The 25,789-nt window shown below is 45.1% G+C and overlaps 2 protein-coding genes and 1 pseudogene across 2 annotated transcripts in view; 1 reads left to right on the top strand and 2 right to left on the bottom strand.

Annotated features, from left to right (window-relative positions):
• The window catches only part of COL4A6 (collagen type IV alpha 6 chain), a 143,657-nt gene that overhangs the window by 61,674 nt on the left and 56,194 nt on the right, over positions 1-25,789 (bottom strand). The gene's annotated exons all lie outside the window — the stretch shown is intronic.
• LOC114198357 (small ribosomal subunit protein eS12 pseudogene) lies at positions 12,213-12,610 on the bottom strand (annotated as a pseudogene).
• Positions 18,060-18,597, top strand: LOC114198356 (ubiquitin-ribosomal protein eL40 fusion protein). Its single transcript, XM_028089752.2, has one exon. The coding sequence runs from the start codon at positions 18,113-18,115 to the stop codon at positions 18,497-18,499; it is 387 nt and encodes a 128-aa protein (XP_027945553.1). The 5' UTR covers positions 18,060-18,112; the 3' UTR covers positions 18,500-18,597.

Here is a 25,789-nt window from a genome sequence, read left to right as displayed (position 1 = left end):
GAGTGCTTGACCCAAATCTGAGGACTGCCCAAAGCTTTCTCACATCAAGGGATGGGAGGTGGAGAACACGATGAACCACTGGACTGAGAGAGCAGATTGTGGTGTGGCCCAGTTCCCATCCTGCTCGCATCACTGGGGCCTGAGCAGGGCCTGGCTGGCACACTCCAGCTCTGGTCTCTTGCCTCTGTGAGCACACGTTCAGCAAGAGTAACCAAGGAGACGTAGGAGTGAGGTGATTCTAAGGCTGCACTTAACAGGAAATCTGATTCCATCGAGAAAAGGCAGGATTCCCTGGCCCGCTCCCTTTCTCTTGGCTGGCCAGCCATGCTGAATTTGCCACAGAGAGCTTAGAGTGAGTCTCTTAAAGGACTCGTAGATTCTTTGGATTCTAGTTCTTTTTCCAAAGGGCCTTCTGAAATGGCCCCCCTCGGGGGCATGCGTACCTCTGAGGTACAGCCTCTGGGCTGGCCCCAGCTAGAAAGCTCTCAGACCTACCTAAGGGCCAGAAGCGGGGCCTGCAGGATGTCTCGAGGCTTCTGGGGTACCACTAGCCTAGAACTGCCTCCTCAGTGGGGTGCCAGGCCCTTCTGGATCATAGAATCCGAGACGAGGACTCTTCCTCCCCACTGCGGTGCCATCATACAGTGGGACGCAGCACCGCCAACAGATGACGACCACCACGGAAAGAAGGGAGAGACACATTTGCTTTGTGGGGTGTTTTGTCAGCCATCTGCAGATATGCTTGCTCAGTGCTTCCAGCTGTATGTCCTTTTTCGCTCGTCTCCAAGGCATGGGGTTCCTGTCCCTGTGCCCACTCTACTGATGAAGCTTAACCCTAAATCAATGATGAACTGCCTTTTTTTTTTTTTTTTTTTTAAATTTGGTCCTCCGAAGAAGCGATCGGTGGCACCTTTCATAATGGCCAGCAGAGGTCAGTGTAAGAACACAGCAGCTGCAGATAAGCAGGTGGGTGGGTGGGCCTCTCTCACTACAAATAAAAAGAAATCAAACCCATGTCAGAGAAGTCACAGAATGTTCGAGCAGAAAGGGCCCTCGGAGACCATTTCATCTAGGTTCTATTTTATACATGGGGGAAAAAAAGAAGCCAAGAGAAGGGGAAGGACTTTGTTCGGGTCCCATAGCTAGTGAGGAAAACAGCGTGGGACTCCAACCAGACTGCCGGCTGCCAGTGTGGGGCCCTTTCCCTGTTCGCCAGTGGCAGATGTCCTAGGGGGTCCTTGAGGCTGCCCCCCTTACCCCGGGCCCGCCCCTGGGACTGTCCCCATCAGTAGGCTGCAGCAGCCAGATGCTCACACATCATTTCTCTCTTCCTAACTCTGATCATTTCCCAGAGCCAATCTGAAACACCAGCACTGTTGGGACTGCTAGCAGAATTTCAATGGGCTTGGACCAATGCCCTGCCCTCATACATGTCATTTATTTTGGCAAATAGACCCAGACAGGGCAGAAGGGACTCCACCCAGTCTTTCCAACAAGCTCTCCTGCCTCCATCTGCTAGGGATTTTAAATATGCGCAGCAGGGTCGAATTCTCCAGAGACTGAGCTGGGACTTGTGCCTGAGGCCAGGAACGACAGTGCCTGACTGATGCGCAGGCTGCCTGCTTCCTGCTGACCACAGGGCATTGGGGCTAGCATGCGGTTTCGGGTCACCTTAGATCAGACCACACCCACAGCTCCGGCCCCACATCACTGGGGTAACAGACCCAGTAATGGGTCTGCATATGAAAGACAGTAGTCCCTCCCTATTCGTGGGTATGTGTACCACAACCCCCGGTGGTGGCCTGAAACTGCAGATAGTACCAAACTATATATATATGTATATATATATACTATCATTTTTCCTCTACACACATACCTGGGATAAAGTTTAATTTGTAAACCAGGCACAGGACAAGATTGACAATAATAATAAAACAGAACAACTATTAACAATTTGCTGTAAAAAAAAAAGTTATGTGAATGTGGTGTCTCTCTCAAAATATCTTACTGTTCTGGACTCACCCTTCTTGGGATGATGTGAGATGGTAAAAGGCCTACGTGGTGAGATGACATGAGGGCAACGACGTAGGCACGGTGACGTAGTGGTAGGCTACTAGTGAATAGGTCAGAGGGAGGATCATCTGCTTCCGGACCATGGTCGACCACGGGTAACTGAAACCACGGAAAGCAAAACCGTGGAGAAGGGGAGACTGTTGTGGTACACAGGCGCAGAAATAGCCTCAAAGAATCATAAAAGCACATGCCTCAGACTAGGCACTAGTGTGAAATGGAGGGGGGGTGGCTTTTCCTTATTAGCCCCCTTTTTGTCTTTTTATCCCTTCCTGAAGTTTCCAGTGTCCTTCTCCCATCAAATTAAAATTTAAGCCTATGGAAGAAACTGAAACTCATTGCCACTGAGGCATAAATGACTGACAACAACTTAGAGCTTTACTTCTCCCCAAGGGGATTTGTATTTTAATGGAGAGCAAAGCATTAAGCTAGGGGATGCAAATGATATTTATGAAACAGAAGGGAAAAGGGAGCATGTGCAGGCTTTCCTGAGGATCCAGCTCTATAGCAGGAGGCGGTGTAGTGTTGTTACCTGGTATGGTGGTGCTGGATCTGGAGTCAGACAGAGCTGGAGTCAAATCTCCTTACTGCCATGTAATAGCTAGGTGACCTTGGGCAAGTGATGTAACCACTGAGTCTCTAGAGCGCTGAGAAATAATAGCTCTGGTGTAGGGTTATTGTAGGCATTTAAGTGAGTTAATGAATGCCTGGCTGGTAACATGAAAGTATCCGTTCCCTTCCCTCTTTAGGTATCATTTACAGTAAAATGGAAAAGTTATGATTGAGTATATTTTTTAAAGATTTTATTTATTTATTTGACAGAGAGAGAGAGAGACACCGAGAGCAGGAACAGAAGCAGGAGGAGCGGGAGAGGCAGAAGCAGGGCCCCCGCTGAGCAGGGAGCCCAATGCGAGGCTCGATCCCAGGACCCTGGGATCATGACCTGAGCCAAAGGCAGACGCTTAACAACCGAGCCACCCAAGCATCCCATGACTGGGTATTTTTAATGTTCGTTCTCTTAAGTTTAAGTGGGAGATGCACAGATATCATTGAGAAACTCTCTTTGGGGCAGGGATGTGTGCTCAGGAATGAAGGAGCATGTATGCCAGCACCCCACATCTATGAGAGCACTGCCCCCCTTTCTTGGTGTTGGTGTCTTGGCTCTCCTGGGCACTCAGCTCTTCAGTGTCTGCTCATTCTCCTAAAGGAACTTCCTCTACATGCTAATGACTCCCCAGTCTGAACCTCCAGCCCCGATTGCTCTTCTCAGTATACCAGAATATATATGGTATAACTAATGGCTTATAACTAATGGCTCACCAGGCCTCTCCACCTGGATATACCATCCCAAACTCGATGTGACCAAAGCTGAACTCATCATCTTCTCCTCAACCCCATTCCCGAAACCAGCTCCTTCCTCTTGAGTAAATGGAACTAACTCAGCAAATGACAGTCTATCCACAAAGTTGACTAAACCAGAAACCTAAGGGTTCTCCATGACCTCTCTTCCCTCATCTTCTGCATCCAATCCACCAGCAAGGGCTGTCAATTCCACCTCCAAAATGCAACTCAAACCTGTCCATTTCTCTCTATCCCCATGGTCTTCGTCCAGGTCTTCCTCATGTCTCCCCTAGAGTGTTGCCATAGCCTCCCTCTTGGTCTGCCATCCTCCAATCTTGCTTTACTTTCTTTTAGCATCCTGTCCCAGGGCCTTTGTACATGTCTCTGCTCTCCTAGTTAGCTCCTATTTATCATTCAGGCTCCAAGATATCAGCTCCTCCAGGGGCGCCTGGGTGGCTCAGTCGGTTAAGTGCCTGACTCTTGATTTCGATTCAGGTCATGATCTCAGGGTCATGAGAGCGAACCCTGTGTTGAGCCCTGCATTGAGTCCCACACTGGGTGCAGCCTGCTTAAGATTCTCTCTTTCCCTCTCCCTCTAGCCTTCACACCCCCCTCACTCGTTTGCTCGCACATGCTCTCTCTTTCTAAAAAAAATTTTAAAAAGATGTCAGCTCCTCCAGGGAGCCTTCCATGATTACTCCCACCTCACGGAAGGGGCTAGATCTCCTGTTTGTGTCTATAACCCCCAACAGATTGAGCTCCTTGAGGACAGGTCATGTTCTTATTCCCCCATTGAATCACCTGCGCTAAGTACAGTGCCTAGTACACAGCGGGAGCTCAGTAAATGCTGAATGAATGGAGAAATGCATGAATGAATATGCACACTGAGAAGCCAGTGGTCAGGCACAGCAATAACTTCGTTGGAAGTCTAGATAGCCACCCCAGAGTGCAATCGAGAACCATCTGATCACAGAACCGCAGAAAAGATTGCTGCTCAAGACTTAGGAACTCATCCCGTTCAGGATGGAGAAGCTGATGCCCAGAAAGGGAAAGGAACTTAACCAAAGTCCATACAGTATCAACTCTACATATAAAGGAAGGGAGAGGATGGGGCAGCAAGACCAGAGACACGGAACCCAGTGAGGAGGCTGTGACCTCCTGAAGAGAAATAACGGTGACCTGGACTAGGTTCATGGCAGTGAAGACAGGGAAAAGAGAGATTTAAGAGTGATTTCAGAGGGTAAAAACCATACAATGTAGTGCTGGTTGGAATTGGTGGGTTAGACAGAGGGAGGTGTGAAGGATGACTACCAGGTTTCTTGATTGGGCAACTGAGTGGATCTCCTCACTGACATGAGGAAGCCTAGGGGAAGAAGAGTCTTGGGTGGAAGATGAGGAGTCTACCTTTGGAGAAGTGGGGATTAAGATACCTGGGGACCATGTAGGGAGATATTCTGCACCTGTTGCTCTCACTAGACCGAAGGTCTGAGAGGGCGGGGCACTCAGTTGACACCTTTACCATGGTATCTCCAGAGATGCTGTGTCTGTTATGGAGTAGACACTCTATTTTGAGGTGTACTTGTCGAGTGAATGGAAATACAGAATTAAATGTTCACTTGGGAATCTTCGCGAAGGCCACCCCCAAGTCTCATTAGCTAGGGGAAAAATTAGATGAAAAGACTTTGTTGTTATCCTGGAAAAGCCCTGAGTGGCCTTTGGGGAAAATGAAGTGGAGATCCCTGACCTCCAGCCTAGGAACTAGATGGCTTGAACTTACGTTCCAACTTGAATTCCCATCTTAACCATGGGGCTGGGGAGGAGGAAATGCAAGAACTTACCAGACTCTGGCCTGAGTAGTTAGCAGTCTCGCTCTTAGCCATGAAATATGTGGTAAGAAAGAAACTAATGATAACACCCCCAGGGGCAGAATACTTAAGACACTTCCAGATGCTTTTCCTTTCACCATTCCTTTGGAAGATCACAATACATCTGGGTGGTAGGCTGAGGGCACCAAACTGCATAGCAGTTAGCCAGCTGGGCTTGCTAATGTCATACAGTTGGTCAGTGGCAAAGCTGGTATCAGGGCCCCCCAGTCAACTCTGTGCTCCTTCTGTTGCAACATATGGAGGTAGGATAGCCTTCCACAGAGGCCTACACTCCACTCTCCTAGTAGTACTAGCTCTAATGGGCTACCATCGTGTGCAGAAGTAAATAACAGAGAAAGAACACCAGTAGGCGAAGAATAGGACTAGTGTATGACAAAGACTCATATCATCCAGATAGACAGACCATTTTGTAGCCAAGGAAGCCCTGGTTCAGCTTGATGAGGACAGCATCATCCACAGTTGGCCGGCAATCTGCCCATCTACATACATACATACATACATACACATATACATAAATGGTGATTGGTGTCTAGCAAAGTGTGAACCCCCCAAATTGTTAGCGTCTGCCACAGCTAAGAAGCAGTATCAGAGGCTCGTCCTCAACACTCAAAGGAAAACACATTTATTTTCTAGTTCTTAAGCTATAATCAGTGTTTGAAGCAGCCAGCCCAGGCATGAAGACATGCATCTACACGTTTTGTTTGCAAAGACACACACCCATTCCAGTGGCTATTGTGAGCTTGTTGAAATTTTTGGAAAGACACCTCCCAGAGTGATAAAGTTAACTCTTACTAGGCAACACTCTGCATCCCTCCCTTCTACATGTTCATTCACATTTCTCTTCTATATTTTTGTAATTAAAAAATGTTTTGGGGGGCGCCTGGGTGGCTCAGTCATTAAGCGTCTGCCTTCGGCTCAGGTCATGATCTCAGGGTCCTGGGATCTAGCCCTGCATTGGGCTCCCCACTCAGCGGGAAGCCTGCTTCTCCCTCTCCCACTCCCCCTGCTTGTGTTCCCTCTCTTGCTGTGTCTCTCTGTCAAATAAATAAAATCTTCTAAAAAAAGAATGACTTAAAAAAAAATTTAAGTAGGTTCCATGCCCAACGTGGGGCTTGAACTCATGACCCTGCGATCAAGAATTGCAAGCTCTACTAACTGAGCCAGCCAGGCACCCCTAACATACCTCTTCTAAAACATAATAATGACCTTCTTTCTACCAAGTACTTACTAAATCCCATCTCCTCTAATCCATCTCTCTAATAGCCCCAATGGGTGGGTATTAGACTTACTTTACAGGTGAGGAAACTGAAACCCAAACACAGAGAGGGTAAGAAACCTGCTTGAGGTTACACATCAGACAACTGGCGAAGCTAATTTTGGTGATCCAAAAGCCTCTGCTTCCACCAAACTACATTGCCTCTCTGCATCGAATAATGTTCTGAATGTAGAATCCCAAACTCACTTGAAAGGGGGCAATGAGAGCTACTCTGGGTGGAAAATACTGTCATTTGCATTGCTAGCAGAACAACTGATCTCAATTTGCCCAAATTTCTCACTGGAACAGGTAACATTTAACAGAAACTCAATGGAATTAATAAATGAAGTCCTAAAAGGCAGTTCAAGGTATGACACTTCCCAGAATTTTTTTAAAACAATGGGGAGATATCTTTTTTTTTTTAAGATTTTATTTATTTATTTGAGAGAGAGAGAATGAGAGATAGAGAGCACGAGAGGGAAGAGGGTCAGAGGGAGAAGCGGACTCCCCGCTGAGCAGGGAGCCCGACGCGGGACTCGATCCCGGGACTCCAGGATCATGACCTGAGCCGAAGGCAGTCGCTTAACCAACTGAGCCACCCAGGCGCCCTGGGAATATCTTTTTAATTTCTTCCCACCTCCTCCTTTTCGTCCCCCTCCTTCTCTCCTTCCCCCTCCTCCTCTTCCTCTTCATTTTTTAATTGTTCCACAGTTAAAATGGCCTCTTTAATTGCTCTGTGGATTATGGACAGTTTACTAGGCTTGTGAAGACAAATTCTGATGTGCTATGAGCCCTTAATGCTAGCATATTAAATTAGGAGCAGAAAAGGGAATAGAGGCACAAGATACTAATTTGATGATCATTGTGCTGAGCAGAAATTGGAGAGTTTTGTCTTTAAACGTGTTATAGTTTCCCTTGTCCCCGGGGAATGCCAATAATTGTTAAAATAGGATGAAGCAGAGATGTCTGCTAGACAGAAGCAAATAAGTTGATGAAGAATTTTCAGGTCTCATAAAATGACATCAGAAACCAGACCAGACTTTTGTGTCAATATCGTAACTGGGAAGTCTAAGAACCAAAAATCAAATAAAACTATAACTATGACCAATAACAGGCCATAAAAAAACCAGAACAACCACTCCTGTAAGCATTACAGATAGTTGAATGAGCCCCCCACACCCCTTTGAATGGACACACAGTCTATACAAAGAGCCCCAGTGTACTACAGAGCATGTACTGAGTTTCTGGACTGCACGAGAAAATAAATATGGCTCTTCTTGGGACGAATTTCACCTAAAACTGATAGACGTGTTGGAAAAACTTGAAATCCTTACTTTGCCATAATTTTGTTTTCCTTCTTTGAATTTAGAAGGCAACTTGTGTATGATTTGATGGCCCAGGGCTCTTAAGAAAGCCTTCTAGTAAACTTGGATTGACGTTGTCATTGCTTCTCAGAAAAACCTCCTGTTTAAAGCAGAATCTTGAGGTTTAGGTTCTATTCCCCGTTCTCACTTTCTAGCTGGATGATCTTGAGAAAGCCAATTGATCTCTAGGCCTTAGTTTTATCATCAGCAAAATAGAGCTATTATATGCCCCACCTATTTCCTGGGTTGCTTTGAGCATCAGTTAAGACAGTGTATGTGAGAGGGGCTGAGGGTTCATTCTATCGACAAAGCTTTGCTTTTGGGGAAAAATAAAACTCTAATAACCAAACTCCCAATTTTTAAAAACGTCCATTTGCTAGGTTTATAAGGCATGAAGCCCTGAAATCAATAAAGGGCTCACGAGGAGGAGGTTTCAGTAGGAAAAAAAAAAAAAAAAATTGAATGAAATGAAGAGCAGAATTTAAAGCTGAGAAAGGTGGGGACAAATTGACTGTCTAGCACAGGATTCTAATTATAGTTTAAAAATGATTGGACCTGCACTATCATCTTATTATTGTAGTTTTTTAAAATGTGGTTTAAAATACATGGTTTAATTACAACCCGAAGCCGATCTTTTTCTTTTAGCATTTCTAGCAAAAACATAGCCATGGTTTTATTCTAAAAATCAAAGTGAAACAGGACTTGCCAGGAACTCACTTGACAGCAATTTTTGCTGCAGTGTATCTATTCCAATAGACAAGGAATGCTTGTGGCCTTTTTCTCTGACACAATAAATTACCCACCATTGATATACTGCACAACCTTTGGTCCAATACTGAGTTGATGTGAGCTGGATTGCTTCTGGATCAATGCTGGCTTCCCCAAGTCTCTGATGAGAAGCCATCAAGGTTTGGGAGTTGGAGGGAACATGGAGTAACCAACTACTGCTCTTTAAACAGAAGAATAAAAGGAAGGTAGGATCAAAGAAATTCCCTGTTGGGACCCTTGCCAAAGAGCTCAGGGAGCTCTGAAAGGGGAGGGATGAGCATGGAAGGGAGAACAACTTACTCACATAGTCTCAGTGGTTCTCTGGCAGAGCCACACCCCTGTATTCATTTAGAACCAGAGGAGGATCCAGATCCACACCCATGCAGATAAAGAGATACACATTCTAACCCAAATATACAGGACCGTAGGCACAGGAGGCTGCTAAAATGGCAGGGCTTACTAGTATTCTGGCATAGTCCACCATATACCTCTCAGCCAGCCATGGAGAAGCTAGGATGATTTACTTCTCCCCCACCTATGCAGTAGTCCCTAAGGACAAGTAAAGTCATCCACACAGACACGTACAAGCCAAAAAGGATATGGGAAGGGGTCTGGAGAGCGAGGGTTCCACAATCCTGGTATCTTTTCCTTTTATGTGATGGTTAATTAGAAGCTGAGGTGAAATCTAGCGCTGTGTGCAACAGGAAAGACGGGCCATAGTGGCGATGAACATAGTGGTGATGGGGTACAGATTTGAAAAGTAGAAGCTCCAGAAGCATAGTGGCATCAAGAATAAGAGCTACAAGGGGCGCCTGGGTGGCTAAGTCAGTTGGGCATCTGCCTTCAGCTCAGGTCATGATCCCAGGGTCCTGCGTTGGGCTCCCTGCTCAGCTCGGAGCCTGCTTCTCTCTCTCTCTCCTTCTGCCCCTCCCCGCTGCTCGTTTTTTCTCTCTCTTTCTCTCAAATAAATAAAATCTTAAAAATAAAAGAGTAAGAGCTGCAAGCTTGCATTGGAGAGGTGATTCAGATTTCAAAGTGTTTGCCCATCCACAACTCCATTTAATGTTCATAATAACCTTGTCCTCGAACTAGAGAAAGTAATTGAGGCCCAGAGGTTAATGAACTTGTCCATGGCCACACAGATTATGAGCAGCACAGCCAGACCTTCTTACTCCCAGTCTAGTGCTCTTTCCTCTACTCCCTTCATAAAGTGACGGGTCAATTCTAGGTTAAAAAAAAATTCCCACTACCATGTCATGTAACTCCACCAAAAACCCTCGTTCTGGACCTCATCAAATCCTCCTGATTCTTCCCTTCATCTTTCCTGGTGCCCAGTGGCACCCTTAGTAACCCATTAAGTAAATGCACCAAGGACAAAGAACCCAAGTAAATCTACGTGGTCCCCTCATAACTTATCAATTTAGTAAACATTTGTTGAGTGCTTACTATGTGTCAGCCACGGAATTACATGTTGGGAACGCAGAGAGAAACACACCATGGACCTTGCCCTGGAGATGTCAGTCTGAGTCAGAAAGATGAGTTATGTACACACATGAGTATATCATAAGGCAGAGGAAGACAGGGGGGATATGATTCTGAACCCAACCAAAGGACGTTGATAAGTTTGTCTTAGAAATAGAGGAGGGCCTTTTATTCCTCCAAAGGACAGAGTGGAGGAGGATGAATTAAAAAAAAAAAAAGGCCCAGGCCAAGTTTTGGTAAGTGAGAGGTAAGTGGAGAAAGTCCATTTCAAATGGACCTCCATTTTCACAATCGATGTCGGAAGCGAGGTTACATTAAGAGTGAGCGTAGCTGAGGCTCAGCTGGAGAGGGCCGGGAGGAGATGCTATGGGGGACATGGCAGGAAGTCAATTGTTAGAAAAGTGTGAAGGGCTGCCAAGCAGCCCTGGGAGCTCTGCTGACTTTAGAGAACATGCTTTTGTCGAGGAAGCTTTCCTCAAACAATACTTTGGCAGCCCAGGAGCTGGAGCAGGCAAAGCAGGTGGTGGGGGTTTTCCAGGGTTGGGCTCTGGCACAGACATCAGAAGTACTGGGGGTGAAGATGGGGGTGAGGGAGAGGGATAGGTCCAATAGGAGAACATGAGAGTCTTGTTGGCATCGCTGATCTTGGGGCCCAGGCTGGAGAATGATCTGGAAGCGAGCTAGCAATTCCTGATAAACAAATTACTGACTAGAAAAGCTGGCTTTGCTCAAAGCGAGAAGTCTGAACTAGCTGTAGCTATGAATTAGGGAGAGCATTGAGGACTTGAGTCAGTGCCGTCAGGACAAATCGGGAGCCAGAGAGCGCAACCTGGAGATTCACGCGTGGAGAAAAATCCACTGTTAGCCATGCCAGGCCACATGTACCGAAGACTGAAGACCTTGTAGTTGGGTCTAGCGCCCAACTTGAAGGGCGATGGCTTTAGCCAATGCAGAGTCCACGCTATGCGTAAGGGGGGAAGCAGGCAGCTCACATGCTCACAGCTCACTATACCTTCCCTACCTCTAGAGTGTCATTTACATTTTTGTCACATCATGCTCTGCCCAACTATTCCCTTAGTGACAGTAGCGATGTTTTGCAGCAATGATCTGCTTCCCAGAGAAAGCAGAGCTAGGGATGAATCAGGAAACTCTTCTGAGAGGAATCCAGGTGGGACACTGGGGAGGGAAGCAAAACTAGCCAAACCTTAGGACCTGAGGTAGAAAAAGAGATTAAAAAGCTGCCGGCCAGTCCAGGGGCCTGGTCTGGGGAGGTTAATGGGGCAACAGGCCCTATGGCCCCTTACCTCTCCATCCATCACCACTTTTCTTTTTTTTTTTTTTTTTTTCATTCTCTGGTTTCATGAGGTTTTTCAAAGCTTCTAGGTCTGGTGCTGGCAACGTCACAGAAAAAGTTAACAGAGAATTCCGCAGAGATAAAGTCCCCAGTGAAGCCTGTCCTAGCCAAGAATAGTGACTGTTGTCCCCTCAAGCTGAGTGGTAAACAAACCTTCAAGTGCTTTCTTTCCCCTTCAAGGCTTTGAGAGCTTCAGGTCCTTTGGCCTGAGAACCCAGCAGCTAAATGCTTCTCTTGACTTGCTGACTGACAAAGAGAGGTGCGTTTAGTCCAGTTTTAACCATTCCCTGGAACTCAGAAGAAGAAAAGAAAGTAAGAGGGGGGCAAAATGCAGGGAAGCTCTAGTAAGGCCATATGGGAGAAGGAAGATCTCCCAAGGGTGAAGTGAAGGGCCATGACTAGGAGAACGTTTGAATCAAAGTGTAGAGCAAAGCTTGCTTTCAGTGAGCAATTGCCAGGTAGATGGCACCGGGGCTCAGGGGAGCCCTCCTATCCTACCCTACTCTAGTAACTACCCTTCCTCCCCCTTATATCTTCTGGACTGGTTGCTTTCCTTCAGTCTTCAAAACATGCTCTGGTCTGCCTGATGCCAAAAAGTAAAACAAAAATCTTTCCTCCCACCCCCTGACCAACGCCATCTCTCCACCACTGTGTCTTTTTTTTTTTTTGGAACAAGAACCAAGTTTATTTGTTCATTTCTTGCATTTGAAGTATTCCTCGATGACATCCTTCACCTGAGACTCTTTACTGTAGTCCTTAACCACCACACAACTGCAACCAACCACTTTACAGGGCTTTCCCTGTCTGTCTGTTTTACAGAGGCCTACCCATTCCCCTAGTTTTTTGTTGTCATCAACCTTGATTAGGTTTATTTGGTGTTCAGCACAAAGGGCCTCCACCAACTTGACATACATAGGCTCATCACAGTTGGATGCAAGCACACAAAGATGGGCTTGGTGCTTGTCTAAGGCTTTGGCAGCTTCACGAATTCCACGTGCTAGGCCATCGTGGATGAGGGCGGTCTTCAGCACCTCTTGTAAACAGTATTAACGTCCATTACACCTCCAGCAGCAATGCCTTCCTCAACCATGGATAAGACTCCACCACTGTGTCTTTCCAGAACACACTTCTTGATAGACTAGACAACACTCACTGCCTCCACTTCCTCTCTTACCAATCTTCCCAATTCCTGGCAGTCTGAGCCTACCAGTGCCTCCTTCTTGAAAGCATCCTCTGGAAAGTCACCAGGAAACTGGAAAGTAAATTCGAATCCCATAGACCTTCTTTGTGGCTCTTGTCCTTGCTGAACACTCTTTTCCCTTCTGCAACCATCTCCTTGGCTTTCCCTGCATGACACTATGGGTCCTCCGGTCTTTTATCATCTCAGTCCTCTTCACGGGCCCCTTCTCTTTGGCCCCAAGGCTCTTGCTCCTTTCTCAGTGATTCTATCCACCTCCTGAAACTTCTACTATCTCCTCTATAAAGATGAGACACCACTCTAATTTATTTCTCAGGCCCTGTCAATTTCTCAAGTCCATGTCTACACTCCCCTTACTGGTCCCCTTAGGGATCAATAACAAAAGCCTAGCTCAGTCCCTCATTAGCTCTCACCTGGATAATAACAGCCTCTGGAGTTCTGCCTGCATCCGAACATTGCTGCCAATCTAACACACTGGACCGTAATCTTCCTAGATCTGATCGTATTGCTCTTCTGCTCAAAAACTGTAAATCCCTCCCTGTTATTTTCAAAATAAAACCCATACTCCTTAACCAGGCATTGAAAGCCTTTCACCATTCAGCTCCCACCTGTCTTTGCAGGCTTATTTTCCACTAAACACCCCTGGCTGCCCTAGACTCCAGGCGTGAGTCTCCTTGATGATACTGAAAATCTATCCTGTACTCGCTCACCACCTGGCTTCACCCAAGTGATTCCCTTGTCAAACATACCCCTCTTTTCCACAACTCTCTCTCAAGGCTCTATCTTTCATTCAAAGCTCAGCTCAAATCTGATCTCTTTGCAAAAGACTTCTCAGATTTCCCTGGTTGGGGTTATCATCTCCCTTCTCGTAGCACGTAAAAATTTTTTGTGTGTGTTGTTTGGAACTCAGCTATAGAGAGCTGAGTTAATCACACCCCTCAGTTCATGGCAAAATAGTATCATTAGTCCATATAAGGTTCCTCCTTTTATTGTATTACTTTCCTTCACCCAAACCTCCATTTTCATTCTTGTCCCCTCGCATGGACCTTCTATAATGCATCAGATGTAAGTCCAGGATATAGATAGATAGATAGATAGATAGATAGATAGATAGATAGATACTTGTCGTTGTTATTGGTGGTGATGGGGTGTGTGTGTGTGTTTAAGTTGATGTAACTACAAAAGAATTTCTTATCTTTTCACAAGAATGTTTTCAAGATCTCTTTGATATTTGCACAACTACTTTCTGGCTTCTAATCAAATGATTCTGTGATAAACATCCTTGTAAGCATCCCATTTTAGAACCCCGGAGAGGTTCCCCAGGACACATACTCAGGAGTGAGGTTGCTGGGTTGTAGGAACACATCCATTGTTACTAGCAATACATGCCATCCCATTGCTCTTCAAAAAGCTAGACCAGCTTACACTCCCATGAGCAATGCTGAGGATTTCTTTTTCCCCACATGCTCATAAACACTTGGTGTTATCTTTTTAATTTTTGTCAGTTGGATGAGTATAACTTGATATCTCACTGCTATTTTGATTTGTATTTCTCTGAATACAAGCTAAATCTATCATCTTTTCGTATGCTTGTTAGCCAATCCAGTATCCCCTTCTGTGAACTGTCCATTCTGTGGATATGCTTTGCCTTTTTTTTTCCTGTTGTGTTTTCTGCCTTTTTCTTGTTCCTTGGACATTCTAGATATCAATGCCTTGCCAGGTTTAGACATTATAAATATCTTCTCCTAGTCTAGCACTTGTCTGTCAACTTTGTCTAAGATGTCATTGATTGAATTGAAAGCCTTAAGTTTGATGTAGTAAAATTCATGACTTCTTTACCTTCTGTGCTGTACTTCAGGGTCTTATTTATGAAGTCCTATACCATCTCAAACTATAAAGAAAGTCTCCTTCATTTATAGTTTTACTTTTCACTCTTAGGCTTTTAATCCACCCGGAAGTCACCTTCGTATGTTATATGGGGGTAATAACCCAACGTTACTTTTCTTCACATAGCAGTGCTTCTCAAACCTTTTCACGTCATAGCACAGAGAGAATATGATAGTATTTTCTTGGCATAATGTGGGAAACTGAAGGGGCTGCTCATGGCCAGAGGTGGAGGTTTCCAGCTTGGGAACTCTGGCCATGTTAGAGGTCCTGCCTGGTCATCCGAAGGGTCAAAGGGATCAATAATAGCTCTACATTCCTGTTATCCATGTGTGGCTTTCGGTGTGGCACACTGATTGAGAAGCTCTGTCACACGGTGATCCACTCTTTCTAATACCAAACAATCCATCCTTCCCTTGCTGTGAAATTGCATTGATATTATCGTATTTCTGAGCTCTATATTCTATTCCTTTGTTTTATTTGCCTTTTACGGTGCCAGTCCTACAGTAATTTATTATTATTATTATTATTTTATCTTTGCAGCATGTCTCAAACTGTAGAAAGGCAAGTCTCTATTCTTTTTCAAAATAGACTTGGATATTCACAGACGTTTATTCTTCTATATGCATTCTAGAATCAGTTTTTTCAGGTTCATTAAAACATCCTGCTGGAATTTTTTTTTAAAGATTTTATTTATTTATTTGAGAGAGAGAGAGAATGAGAGAGACAGAAAGCACATGAGAGGGGGGAGGGTCAGAGGGAGAAGCAGACTGCCTGCCAAGCAGGGAGCCCGATGCGGGACTCGATCCAGGGACTCCAGGATCATGACCTGAGCCGAAGGCAGTCGCTTAACCAACTGAGCCACCCAGGCGCCCAATCCTGCTGGAATTTTTGTTGGAAGGGCACTGAAGTGGTAGGTTTGGGAGAAACTGACATCTGTACAATGCTAAGTCATCCCATTCGTCCGTATGGTGTCTACCACCCTTTAGTCAGAGATTTTTATATCTACTAGTAGAATTTAAAAACTTTATCTATAAAAAGTCTAATATCCTTTTTGTTAGATGAATTACTAACAACAAAAGATATGTTACAGGTTTTCTTTTTTGTTGTTATTGTGAATGGTGATTTTATATACAGAATTTCGTATGTCTGTCATTTTATTCAGAGTGTGCGCTGAACCAGAAGTCCATGTCCAAAGGCCTTCCCTAACTGGGCTTAGGGCATCTGAAGACAGGCCTTTGATTCACCTTTCACCCCAGTAGGTGCTCACTTAAATGTTGTTAGTTAAACTGAATAGAGGGGACTGCAAAGTACTTCAGAATGCTCTGGAAATTACCATCCATGTAATTTTTCTGACAAAAATGCCATGTGACTCTCACTTAAAACTAAACGCCATGTTACTTCAAATCAGATGCTGAAGGAAGGAGAGGGAAGGAGGAAAAACAGATTACTGCAAATGTATAGTTTTGACTTTTGAACCATGTTAATGTTTTGTATATCCCACCCAAATTAAACTATGAAAGAGGGAGGGGGAAGGATCTTTGAAACTGAATAGAAACCCCAACAAATGGAAGTTAATTGTGGTGGGTAATAACTGAGAGGGGACATATACATGGGAGACTTCTGGGTGGGGACAACGTTCTGTATTTTGATCTGCTTGTTGCCTACATGGGGGTGTTCACGTTGTAAAAATTCCTTGTGCTGTACACTTATGATTTGGGCACATCTTATTATAATGTGTAATTTAAAAGTACAAAAAATTTAAAAAACGACATTTACAGGACTATCATGAGTAATATAAATGTATATAAAACACTTAATATAGTGCCTGCACATAATAATAACACTGAGTATTTACAGTATGTCACCCTTGTGCTAAACACCTCCTAAGGATGGTCTCATTTAATGCTCGGGGAAGTCTTATGAAGGAGATATTGTTATCATCTACACTTGATATGTAAGGGAAATGAGGCAAAGAGAGGTTAAACTACTACTCACAGTCATATAGTTGGAAAGTGGGAGAAGCCCTATTCAAAGCCAGGTTTCTGCTCTCTTAACCCCTATGCTGAAGTGACATTCAGTAAATAGTGCTATTGTGATGTTTTATATATTTAAAAAATATAAACCAAATAAAAGACAATCTAATATGTATTATATAAAATACATAAAAAGTATATAATAAACATATTATTATATATATACATATATACACATATATATGTATATATATAAATAATATATATATATACGCACGTGTGTGTGTGTGTATTACCATTTAGAAGCCTGAAAGAAAAGCACCCTCTGGAGAAAAAAAGGGTTCCAGATCGTGCTGCTTTCTGTCAGATTGTTTCTACTGCTCATTCCTACCTCCTTTTCAAAATGATGGGTCATAATAGAATCAATTTTTTTTCTTTTTAAAGATTATTTATTTATTTATTTATTTATCGGAGAGAGAGAGAGCACAGGCAGGGGGAGCGGCAGGCAGAAGGAGAAGCAGGCTCCCCGCTGAGCAGGGAGCCCGATGTGGGGCTCGATCCCAGGACCTTGGGATCACGACCTGAGCTGAAGGCAGACGCTTAACCGACCGAGCCACCCAGGCACCCCATCAGTTTTTTTTAAGTAAGCTTTACACCCAATGTGGGGCCTGAATTCACAACCCTGAGATCAAGTGTCACATGCTCTACCAACTGAGCCAACCAGGTACCCCCCCAGTTTTTCTTTTTTAATAAACTTTTTTACTTTGGAACAATCTTAGATTTATATAAAACTTGCAAAGAAAGCAGAGTTCCCATATACTCCACATGCCCATTACCTGGTTTCCCCTGATGTTAACATCTAACATAATTATTGTACATTTATCAAAACTGAAACATTAACATTGGTATGATACTATCAACAAAACTCCATACTTTATTCAGAGTTCGTCAGTTTTTACACGAATTCCCTTCCTCTGTTCCAAGAGCCAAACCAGGATACATCATCACATTTAGTGAAATGTATTACATTTTAAAAATTGTGGTAAAAATGCACACCTTACATTTACCATTTTAACCGATTTCAAGTGTATAATTCTGTGGCATTAAGTACATTTACATTGTTGTGCAACCATCACGACCACCCATCCCTAGAACTTTTTCATCTTTCCCAACTGAAACTTGTAAAATGCATTTTTACAACCAAGAAAACCTATAGTCCAGAGTAGCTGGAGCCAGAGAGAAACACATACAACCATGCAATTAGCAACTACCTTGTACCAGACCAGACGGAGAGGTTGATTTACATGGAAACCATGGAAATAGCTAAGTATAAGCAGTACGTATAGGAAACATCTAGATGGGGTTAGGGGTAAACCTTCTTTTTTAAAAAAAATTTATTTTATTATGTTATGTTACTCACCATACAATACACTATTAATACACAAAACTTTGGCAATAAAAAGGTAAGCAACCCGAACGAGGTGGTCGAGTGGTTTGGTGGCGGCGGCCTTGCGGATTCGCGCCAGACGCAGAGATGCAGATCTTTGTGAAGACCCTGACGGGCAAGACCATCACCCTCGAGGTCGAGCCCAGTGACACTATTGAGAATGTCAAAGCCAAAATCCAAGACAAGGAGGGCATCCCGCCTGACCAGCAGCGTCTGATTTTTGCGGGCAAACAGCTGGAAGATGGCCGTACTCTGTCAGACTATAATATCCAGAAAGAGTCCACCCTGCACTTGGTGCTTCGCCTCCGGGGTGGCATCATTGAGCCTTCCCTCCGCCAGCTGGCCCAGAAATACAACTGTGACAAGATGATCTGCCGCAAGTGTTACGCTCGCCTGCACCCCCGTGCTGTCAACTGCCGCAAGAAGAAGTGCGGCCACACCAACAACCTGCGCCCCAAAAAGAAGGTCAAATAAGGCCCCTCCACCGGCTCTTCCTTTGTCCACAGGGCAGCTTCCTGCCCGAGCCCCAAGGGCCTGGGGCCTCAATAAAGTTTCCCTTTCATTGAAAAAAAAAAAAAGGTAAGCAACCCATTGGAGTGAAACTCATAACCTGAACAAGCAGCTGCAGATGGTTTTGAGAGGAGGTAACTCTGTGCAACCAATCCCAAAGCAAATCAGTCACCAGGAAGAAAAAGGAGACTGTACCCCGGTTCTCAGAAAAGAACCTAAAACCAGTCACTTCACTCATTGCCTAGCAGTTACCCAAAAATGGGTGTGACCCCTGAGTAACTCAAGTGATCGAGCCCCGGCACACACCTCATGGACGCTGTACCATTAAGCAATGGTCAGAAGGCTACACAGTCAAGCAGCTGGAATTGGAGATAATCTTATAGTATGTCAAGAGCTCCCATGGTTATTGTTGCAAGTGTTTGACCATAGGAGGAAGATTCCCTAGAGTAGAAACTTGAGAGACGCTCTCAATCACCTGGGGATCTTACTAGAATGCAGGTTCTGATTCAGTAGGTCAGGAGTGAGGCCTGAGGTTCTGCAGGTGCAGAACCATGGGCTCCCAGGTGATGCTGCTAATCGGTGGGCTGCACTTTGAGTAGCGAGGCTCTGAATTAGTTCTCAAGTTGGCCGCGTGTTGGAACCACCTGAGGAGCTCCAAAACCTACTGATGTCTGTCTGGGTCATGTTCCCTGAGAGTCTGATTTAATGAATTAGATTAGGGTATCCAATGGACTGGATTAGGTTCTCCTAAAGTTCATATGTTGAAGCCCTCACCCCTTCCATGTAATTGTATTGGAGAAAGGGTCTTTAAGGAGGTGATTTAGGTTAAAGATCATTAGAAGGGTGGAGTTCTGAATGGAGACAATTGGTGCCCTTGTAAGAAGAGGACTAGACACCAGAGTTCTCTCCACCAGGTGGGGACACAGCAAGAAAGTGGCCTTCCACAAGCCAGGAAGAGAGCTCTCCCCAGAACCCAACCATGCTGACACCCGATCTTAGACTTCTGGCCTCCAGAACTGTAAGAAGATAAATGTCTGCTGTCTTCAAGCCACTCGGTCTACGATATTTTGTTCCAATTGCCCAAGCTGAGATAGTGTGTGGGCCGGGCTTTGGGAGGTTTAAGAAGCTCCCCAGGTGATACTAATGCGCAGCCAAGGCTGAGAACCTCTGCTCTAAATAGCAGTTGAAGTGAATGCATGTCAAATTTGCATCTTCCTTGCACCCATCTGAATACAAAGCCCGCCCTGCCCCCGCCCCCCCAGCACATATGCTTGGAGAACTACCAGCCCACGTCACTGATTCATTACAGGACAGACAGGAGTCCCTCTCCTGCTCAAACAGCTTAGTCATACCCATCAAACACATGAGTGCCCTGCTTAACAGTTGTGACAGCTTATGTGACATTTAATAAAATGGTAACTGTCGTATTTTCTCTTAGTTCTGTTTAGGAGAAAGGCTGGAGACAACGTTAAATGATTTGTATTTTCCGTTCCTGGCCTTAACCAAGACTTATGATCTTCTAACCTGAGTGGGCATCTGGAAAGTCCTGTGAAGAATGAGCTCTTCAGCTATGTTCATCAACTTTTTTTTTTTTTTTTGCTTCTTTCACAGGAGAATGAAAGGAGAGTTTTAAACACTCTTTTCTGATTATACCAAGCAAGGCTGCACTGGCGTAATGTGGTATTTAGTGCTCACCTTTAAGCAACATTTTCTGAGTTAGAATGCTCAGAATCAACATCAAGCTTGGTCAGAAAAGAATAGATTTAATTTGAAAGACCTTCCTGGCAAAATCAAAGGGCCCAGGGAGATGAATCAAAGTCTTTTGTTGGTCATCTCCTGTGCACTGGGGGTCACCAAGTCAAAACCACACAACTGTGAGCTCGGTTTGCTTTAGGTTCTGCTTCTCTTTAGGCTGACCAGTGGTACCAGAGTTTCCCAAGGCCCAGGCCCAGGGCACCTGGGAAATACACACCTAAGCACTTGACCTGCCAAATGGCACGGCTGTTTTGACCAACCGATCTATGGGGCAGCCCCTAATCGTGGAACTGCCCCTGGATTGTTGTGAGGGTCAAATGCAAATCTTCCATGGGAAAGTGCTTTGAAAAAGGACTCGGCACTAGGTAAATATGATCCCAGCATGGTGATGAGGCTGTTAGAATGTTTGATCATGCTGAAATGGTTAGGATGAGCAAACTGTAGGTAGGCTGGTTTAGGTAGCCTAAGCACCATTCCTTTCCCACGTGCAAATAATCAAGAAATAATAATGGAAATTCCTAATGGCTTCCCTGAGTTCACTCATGCTACTTAGCTCCAGGTACTCATCCAAAAAAATAAATAAATAATAATAAAAAAATAAAACCAGCTTGGACAGCCACAGAGCTGGATTTGATCCACAGTGAAGAGATGTCTGTTTTCTGACACCATTCAGGTATTCCCTGGCCACGTTAGCAGAAGGTAAAAAGAAGACATTCTGGGGGGACGAGTTATGTGCTAAAAAGACACCGGGCCCTCACAAATTCTCTCCTAACCCACAGCTTGGCAGAAATAAGGTTTTCTTCTTTAACTGTCACAGAAGTTTGGGGATAAAATCACAGAGGAAAATACTCCCATCAGTACATGTGACAAGACAATAAAGAAATGCTCTTGCAAACTTTCCCAACGAGCTTTCAAAAAGACAGTTTTAACAGAAGGGTGCACGCATGCATGCACCCACAGGAACAGGTCAGGCCAATAACACTCCGAATGCCCAGGTCCAAGGAGCCTCTTTCACTAGTCTGCGTTTTGATCCTACCTCCAACTCGTCCAACAGAAGGCTCACTGTTGTGAGATGTTTACTTGTCATTAATTAGCTCAATTAAATGGTGCACTGAGCAGAGGGAACACCATGTTATTGTAAGCATTCACAGCAGTCCCATGGAAGGAACTCCGGGCCCAGGGGTTACAGACAGAAAAGATGTATGTGCCCAAAACTTCTCCGGCCCACCCCTGAGAAACTGTGGCTTTGGGGCCGTTGTCTTCTGCATTTAGCAAAGAGCAAAAGCTCCAGACCGCCGAGCTCAGTGTGCAAGGGATCATCTGCCCTGGCCACATGGAGAGGACAGAGGGTTGCCAGTGAAATCGGGCTTGGTGGTCATCTGCATGTGAGCCACCTCCAAAAGGGGCACAGACCACAGAGTTCAATCGGCAGGTGACATTCGTGAACAAGCTTTATACCCTGTCCTCAAAAAGGCATGCATCTCAGCCGAGGCAACAGTGCGGTACTTTGGCTCCTGTTACCTGGATCCTGTGCAGGTAGGTTCCAGTGACCTGAAGAGGGAATTCAACCTCCACAGTCTAGTCTAGTTCGGGTCTGCCACTCAAATGCATTCTAGATTTCTCAGCAAGCAAAAGGCCAGCAGAGCTCCAAGAACTGAGAGGTCAGTGTAACCTTTCGACAGAGGCTCAAACCAGTATTCTAATAGACTACATAGAGGCAGCCAAGAAGGAGATAAACACATCAAACCCAAAGCCACTGCGCATCTCTATTCCTTTTTCCTGTTTCCATGGCACTGATCACTTTGGTGCCTCTGAACAACTGGGAGCGATAATTTTCTTTCTTTTGTTATCCCAGAAGAGGTTTTGAGACTACTAAGTGCTTCATCTCTGTTTTCTTCATCTCTTTCATGTGTGAGACTCTGAGAACTCTGGGTTGGCATTTTTGCTGGGTTGCTCACCAGCACTTAACTATCTGTGTGATCCCGGGCCGACGACTTAACTTCTCTGGGTCTCCGTTTTCTTAGCTTCGATGTGAGGTTAGCCATAGCCCCTACTCGTCTGGGTTGTGGTAAGGATTAGATGAGATAACTCATTTTTATCAGTTAAAGTACTTGGCTCTGAAGGGCAAGAAATCAACTCAGTGTATGTTAAAGTGTGTTTTAGGCTGTCTACAGCTGCCCACAAAGCCTAAAGTATTTACCACCTGGCCCTTCACGGAAAATGTTTGCCCACTCCTGCTCTCTCTCCTTCCAGTAAATCCAGTAAATTTTGCTTCCTTTGTGTTTGTCCCATCTGCGACATAGAGAGTTCCAGAATAGACAGAAGGGTGGAGGAGGCTTTAGGGCCTAGGTAAGCAGGAGCAATCAGGTCAGGGGGCCATGGCCACAGCCACTGACTACCACCATGGTTGAATTCGGTCTCATTGTCTTAGCCTTCCGTTGGTCCAGATTGCAAGTTGCTGGAGAAGTGTCCTACTGGTTCAGCATGGGTCCTATGCCCACACCCTAGCTGCCCAGGAGCAGGTAAAGAGAGTGTCTGGCCTCCTTTGTCTTCCCCCAGGGAGAGGCAGGGCCCCGGCCCACCACAAGACTCACACAATGAGAGGTTCTTTCCAGCTAGAAAAGGCATCTGGGTGCTGAGTGATTGAAAAATGACATATATTCCCTTTGCCCCATAAAGTGCTTGGCACGGTGCCTTGCACACTGAAAGAAAGCTCTTGCTGGTTTCAACTATGCTGCTGCTGCTGATTGGTATTCTCACTAGGTGTGGGCACCAAGCTTGATCCAACGCGGGTGCCCAGTGGGGGCCAGGCCTTTCCTCTGCTCCCCCTCTTCCCCTATGCCTTGTGGAATTTCCTGTAACTCACTCCCCACCCCCCCAGCCCCCCCGCACTCATGGGTTGGAATCCTTACTCTGCTACTTCCTAGCTGTGTGACCTGGGAGCAGTTTCCCCACCTATAAAATCATTCAGTTTCCCATTTATGGAAAATGGAGTAATGATAATAATAGCACTTGCTTCCCAGAGGTTGTCGTAAGGGTTAATCAAATCAACTTGGGTAATAAAGTGCTTACAACCGTGCCTGGTACATAAATGTTTACTATTGTTATTCCGTCTCTTCTCACAGCTGCTCTCCTCCCAAGTTTCAACTCCCCAGTCCGTGTCTGCTATCTGATCACTGCCCCCAGCTTCACCAACACCGTCCCTCCCATTTCTCACTGCCCTCAGGCCATTTCTGTTGAGATGCTGGGCTGCGATCCAAACCAGTGTATGTTATCCAGTAGCCACTGCCCTCCCTTGACCACCCCAGACTTGAAGCCTCAGAGCTGTCATGGATTCCCTTCCCTCCCCTTCATCTTCTATTGATCACTGAGACCTGTCCAGACTCCCTTTGAAATGTTGCCTGCCTCTTTTCTCCCTCTTCAATTGTCATGACATTTGCATTTCAGGCCTAAGGTTTTTGAAATGGCCTATCAACTTGTCTGCTTGCTTCTCCCAACCTGCCCCACCCCAGCCCACCCTGGCCACAGCCCATTCATCTTAGGCACAAAGAGCAGATTCAACTTCCTAAAAGATTAAAGGCTAGGGGCCGTGAAGCTCCTCGAAAGTCTTCAGTGCTTTTCTTTCCCCAGAAAAGGGGTTCTTGAACTGCGGTCCACGAATGAGCCTCAGAGCGTTCATTGCCTGCCCTACCCTCCTTGAAATGAAATGTATGAGAAAGCAGCTGTGCATGGATTTTTGGGGAGAGGAGAGTATACGTAGCATCATTCATCAGATTCTTCAAGGGCTCCGCGGTCCCAAAATGGTCAGCTGATGTTCTAGGACAGTGGCATCCAGGGTCGGGGCACAGGCCCCCCGGGGGGAGTGCAAGATGATTCTTTGGCATGTGAGAAGGAAATATCGGAACTTTGACATTTTCATTACATCATCCTTTGTGATTTTTGTGTATGCCTTATTATATATGAGTGCATTAGTACAAGTATACAGTTTATAAATAAATATACATATATTGGGATATACTAATGTATTTTTCTTTTTTTTAAGGATTTTATTTATTTATTTGACAGAGAGAGCGCATGTGCACAAGCAGGGGGAGCGGCAGGCAGAGGGAGAGGGAGAGGGAGAAGCAGGCTTCCCGCTGAGCAGGGAGCCTGACATGGGGCTCCATCCCAGGACCCTGGGATCATGACCTGAGCCAAAGGCAGACACTTAACTGACTGAGCCACCCTGGCACCCCAAGCAGGAAATATCTAATGTATTTCTTTGATAGGAGTGTATGATCCAGATATTTTTGAAAATCCTGCTTTAAAGAATCAAATCGAAATTCCTCTGCTCTTTGCTCTCTGGTCTGAAGCTGTTTTTTTCTGCCCTTGTGTCTTTTATGTGACCCCTCCACATACATTATAGGCTCATTCCCACCTCTGGACCTTGGTTCATGTGCTTCTCTTTGCACAGACTGCCCTCTTCCTCCTCTCCATATTAAAATTATATCCATTTTCTGAGGCTCCAGGAAAAGTCCCGCTTCCATCAAGAAGCCCATTCTGACTAATCCATCTGTTCCATCACTAGAAAACTCTCTGGAGCGCTTATTATGTCACTCCAGCAGATGGTTCTTAAATGTGTAGATTTTACTGACTTATCTCCAACAACCAGAAAGCAAGCTCATTGAAGGAAGATTACAGAAATGTTTTCCATCTCCTCGATAGGACCTAGCCCAGTACTAGAACCAATGCTTAACAGAGACTTGCTGAATGGAGCCAACGCAACAAGCCGCTGGGATATAGAGTCCTCTGGTGGTCTTACCAATGATAAGGCTCTTGGGCAAAGAAGTGAACTCACATGAAGCAGGGACTCTCAGTCCCTGAGGATGACCTAGAAAGCAGGTGTCAAGGGGTAAAAAGTCTAAGCAAACAAAATCCTGTCTAGTCACCCCAGAAAGCTTTATATTTCCAGTCCATTTCCCCCAGAGATCCCAAATTCCTGTTGAGGCTGATTTGATAAATGTATTTGAGGGGCAAAGTATTAATGACTGATAATGTAGTTAATGCCTGACCCCATCGTACATAATGGTGGCACCAAGAGACCTTCGGGGGAGTGATGAAAGACTGTCAGTTATAGGCACTAACAGGATTGAAGGGGAGATCTGGGCTTGAGATTTCTCCGGTCCTTCGCATCACACCCCAAAAATGAATAGGCCGGGGGGGGGAGCGGAAAAATGGGACATCAGATGTTTCACCGCACAAAGAGGTGAAGTGCCTATCTGAGATCAGAGTAAGCACGACAGCCTTCCATGACAATCTGCCTCCACCCTCTCTGGAGGCTGCTGTGTGTGTGTATATATATATATATATATATATATATATATATATATATATATATATATATAATCATACAATTTGTGATTAAAATGCCCTCCATTGCACAGTACAGTGTAGGTTGCAGTGACATGAGAGACACGGAGCTTGAAATACTTCAGAATCCAAATAACTCTAAATTTGAGG

The sequence above is a fragment of the Eumetopias jubatus genome, unplaced genomic scaffold, assembly GCF_037043125.1.
Source record: "Eumetopias jubatus isolate StellerSeaLion01/CBP00866 unplaced genomic scaffold, mEumJub1_p1.0 scaffold_11, whole genome shotgun sequence".
Lineage (NCBI taxonomy): Eukaryota > Metazoa > Chordata > Mammalia > Carnivora > Otariidae > Eumetopias > Eumetopias jubatus.
The sequence above is the reverse complement of the archived record's forward strand: the minus strand, read 5'-3'. Positions and strand labels throughout refer to the sequence as shown.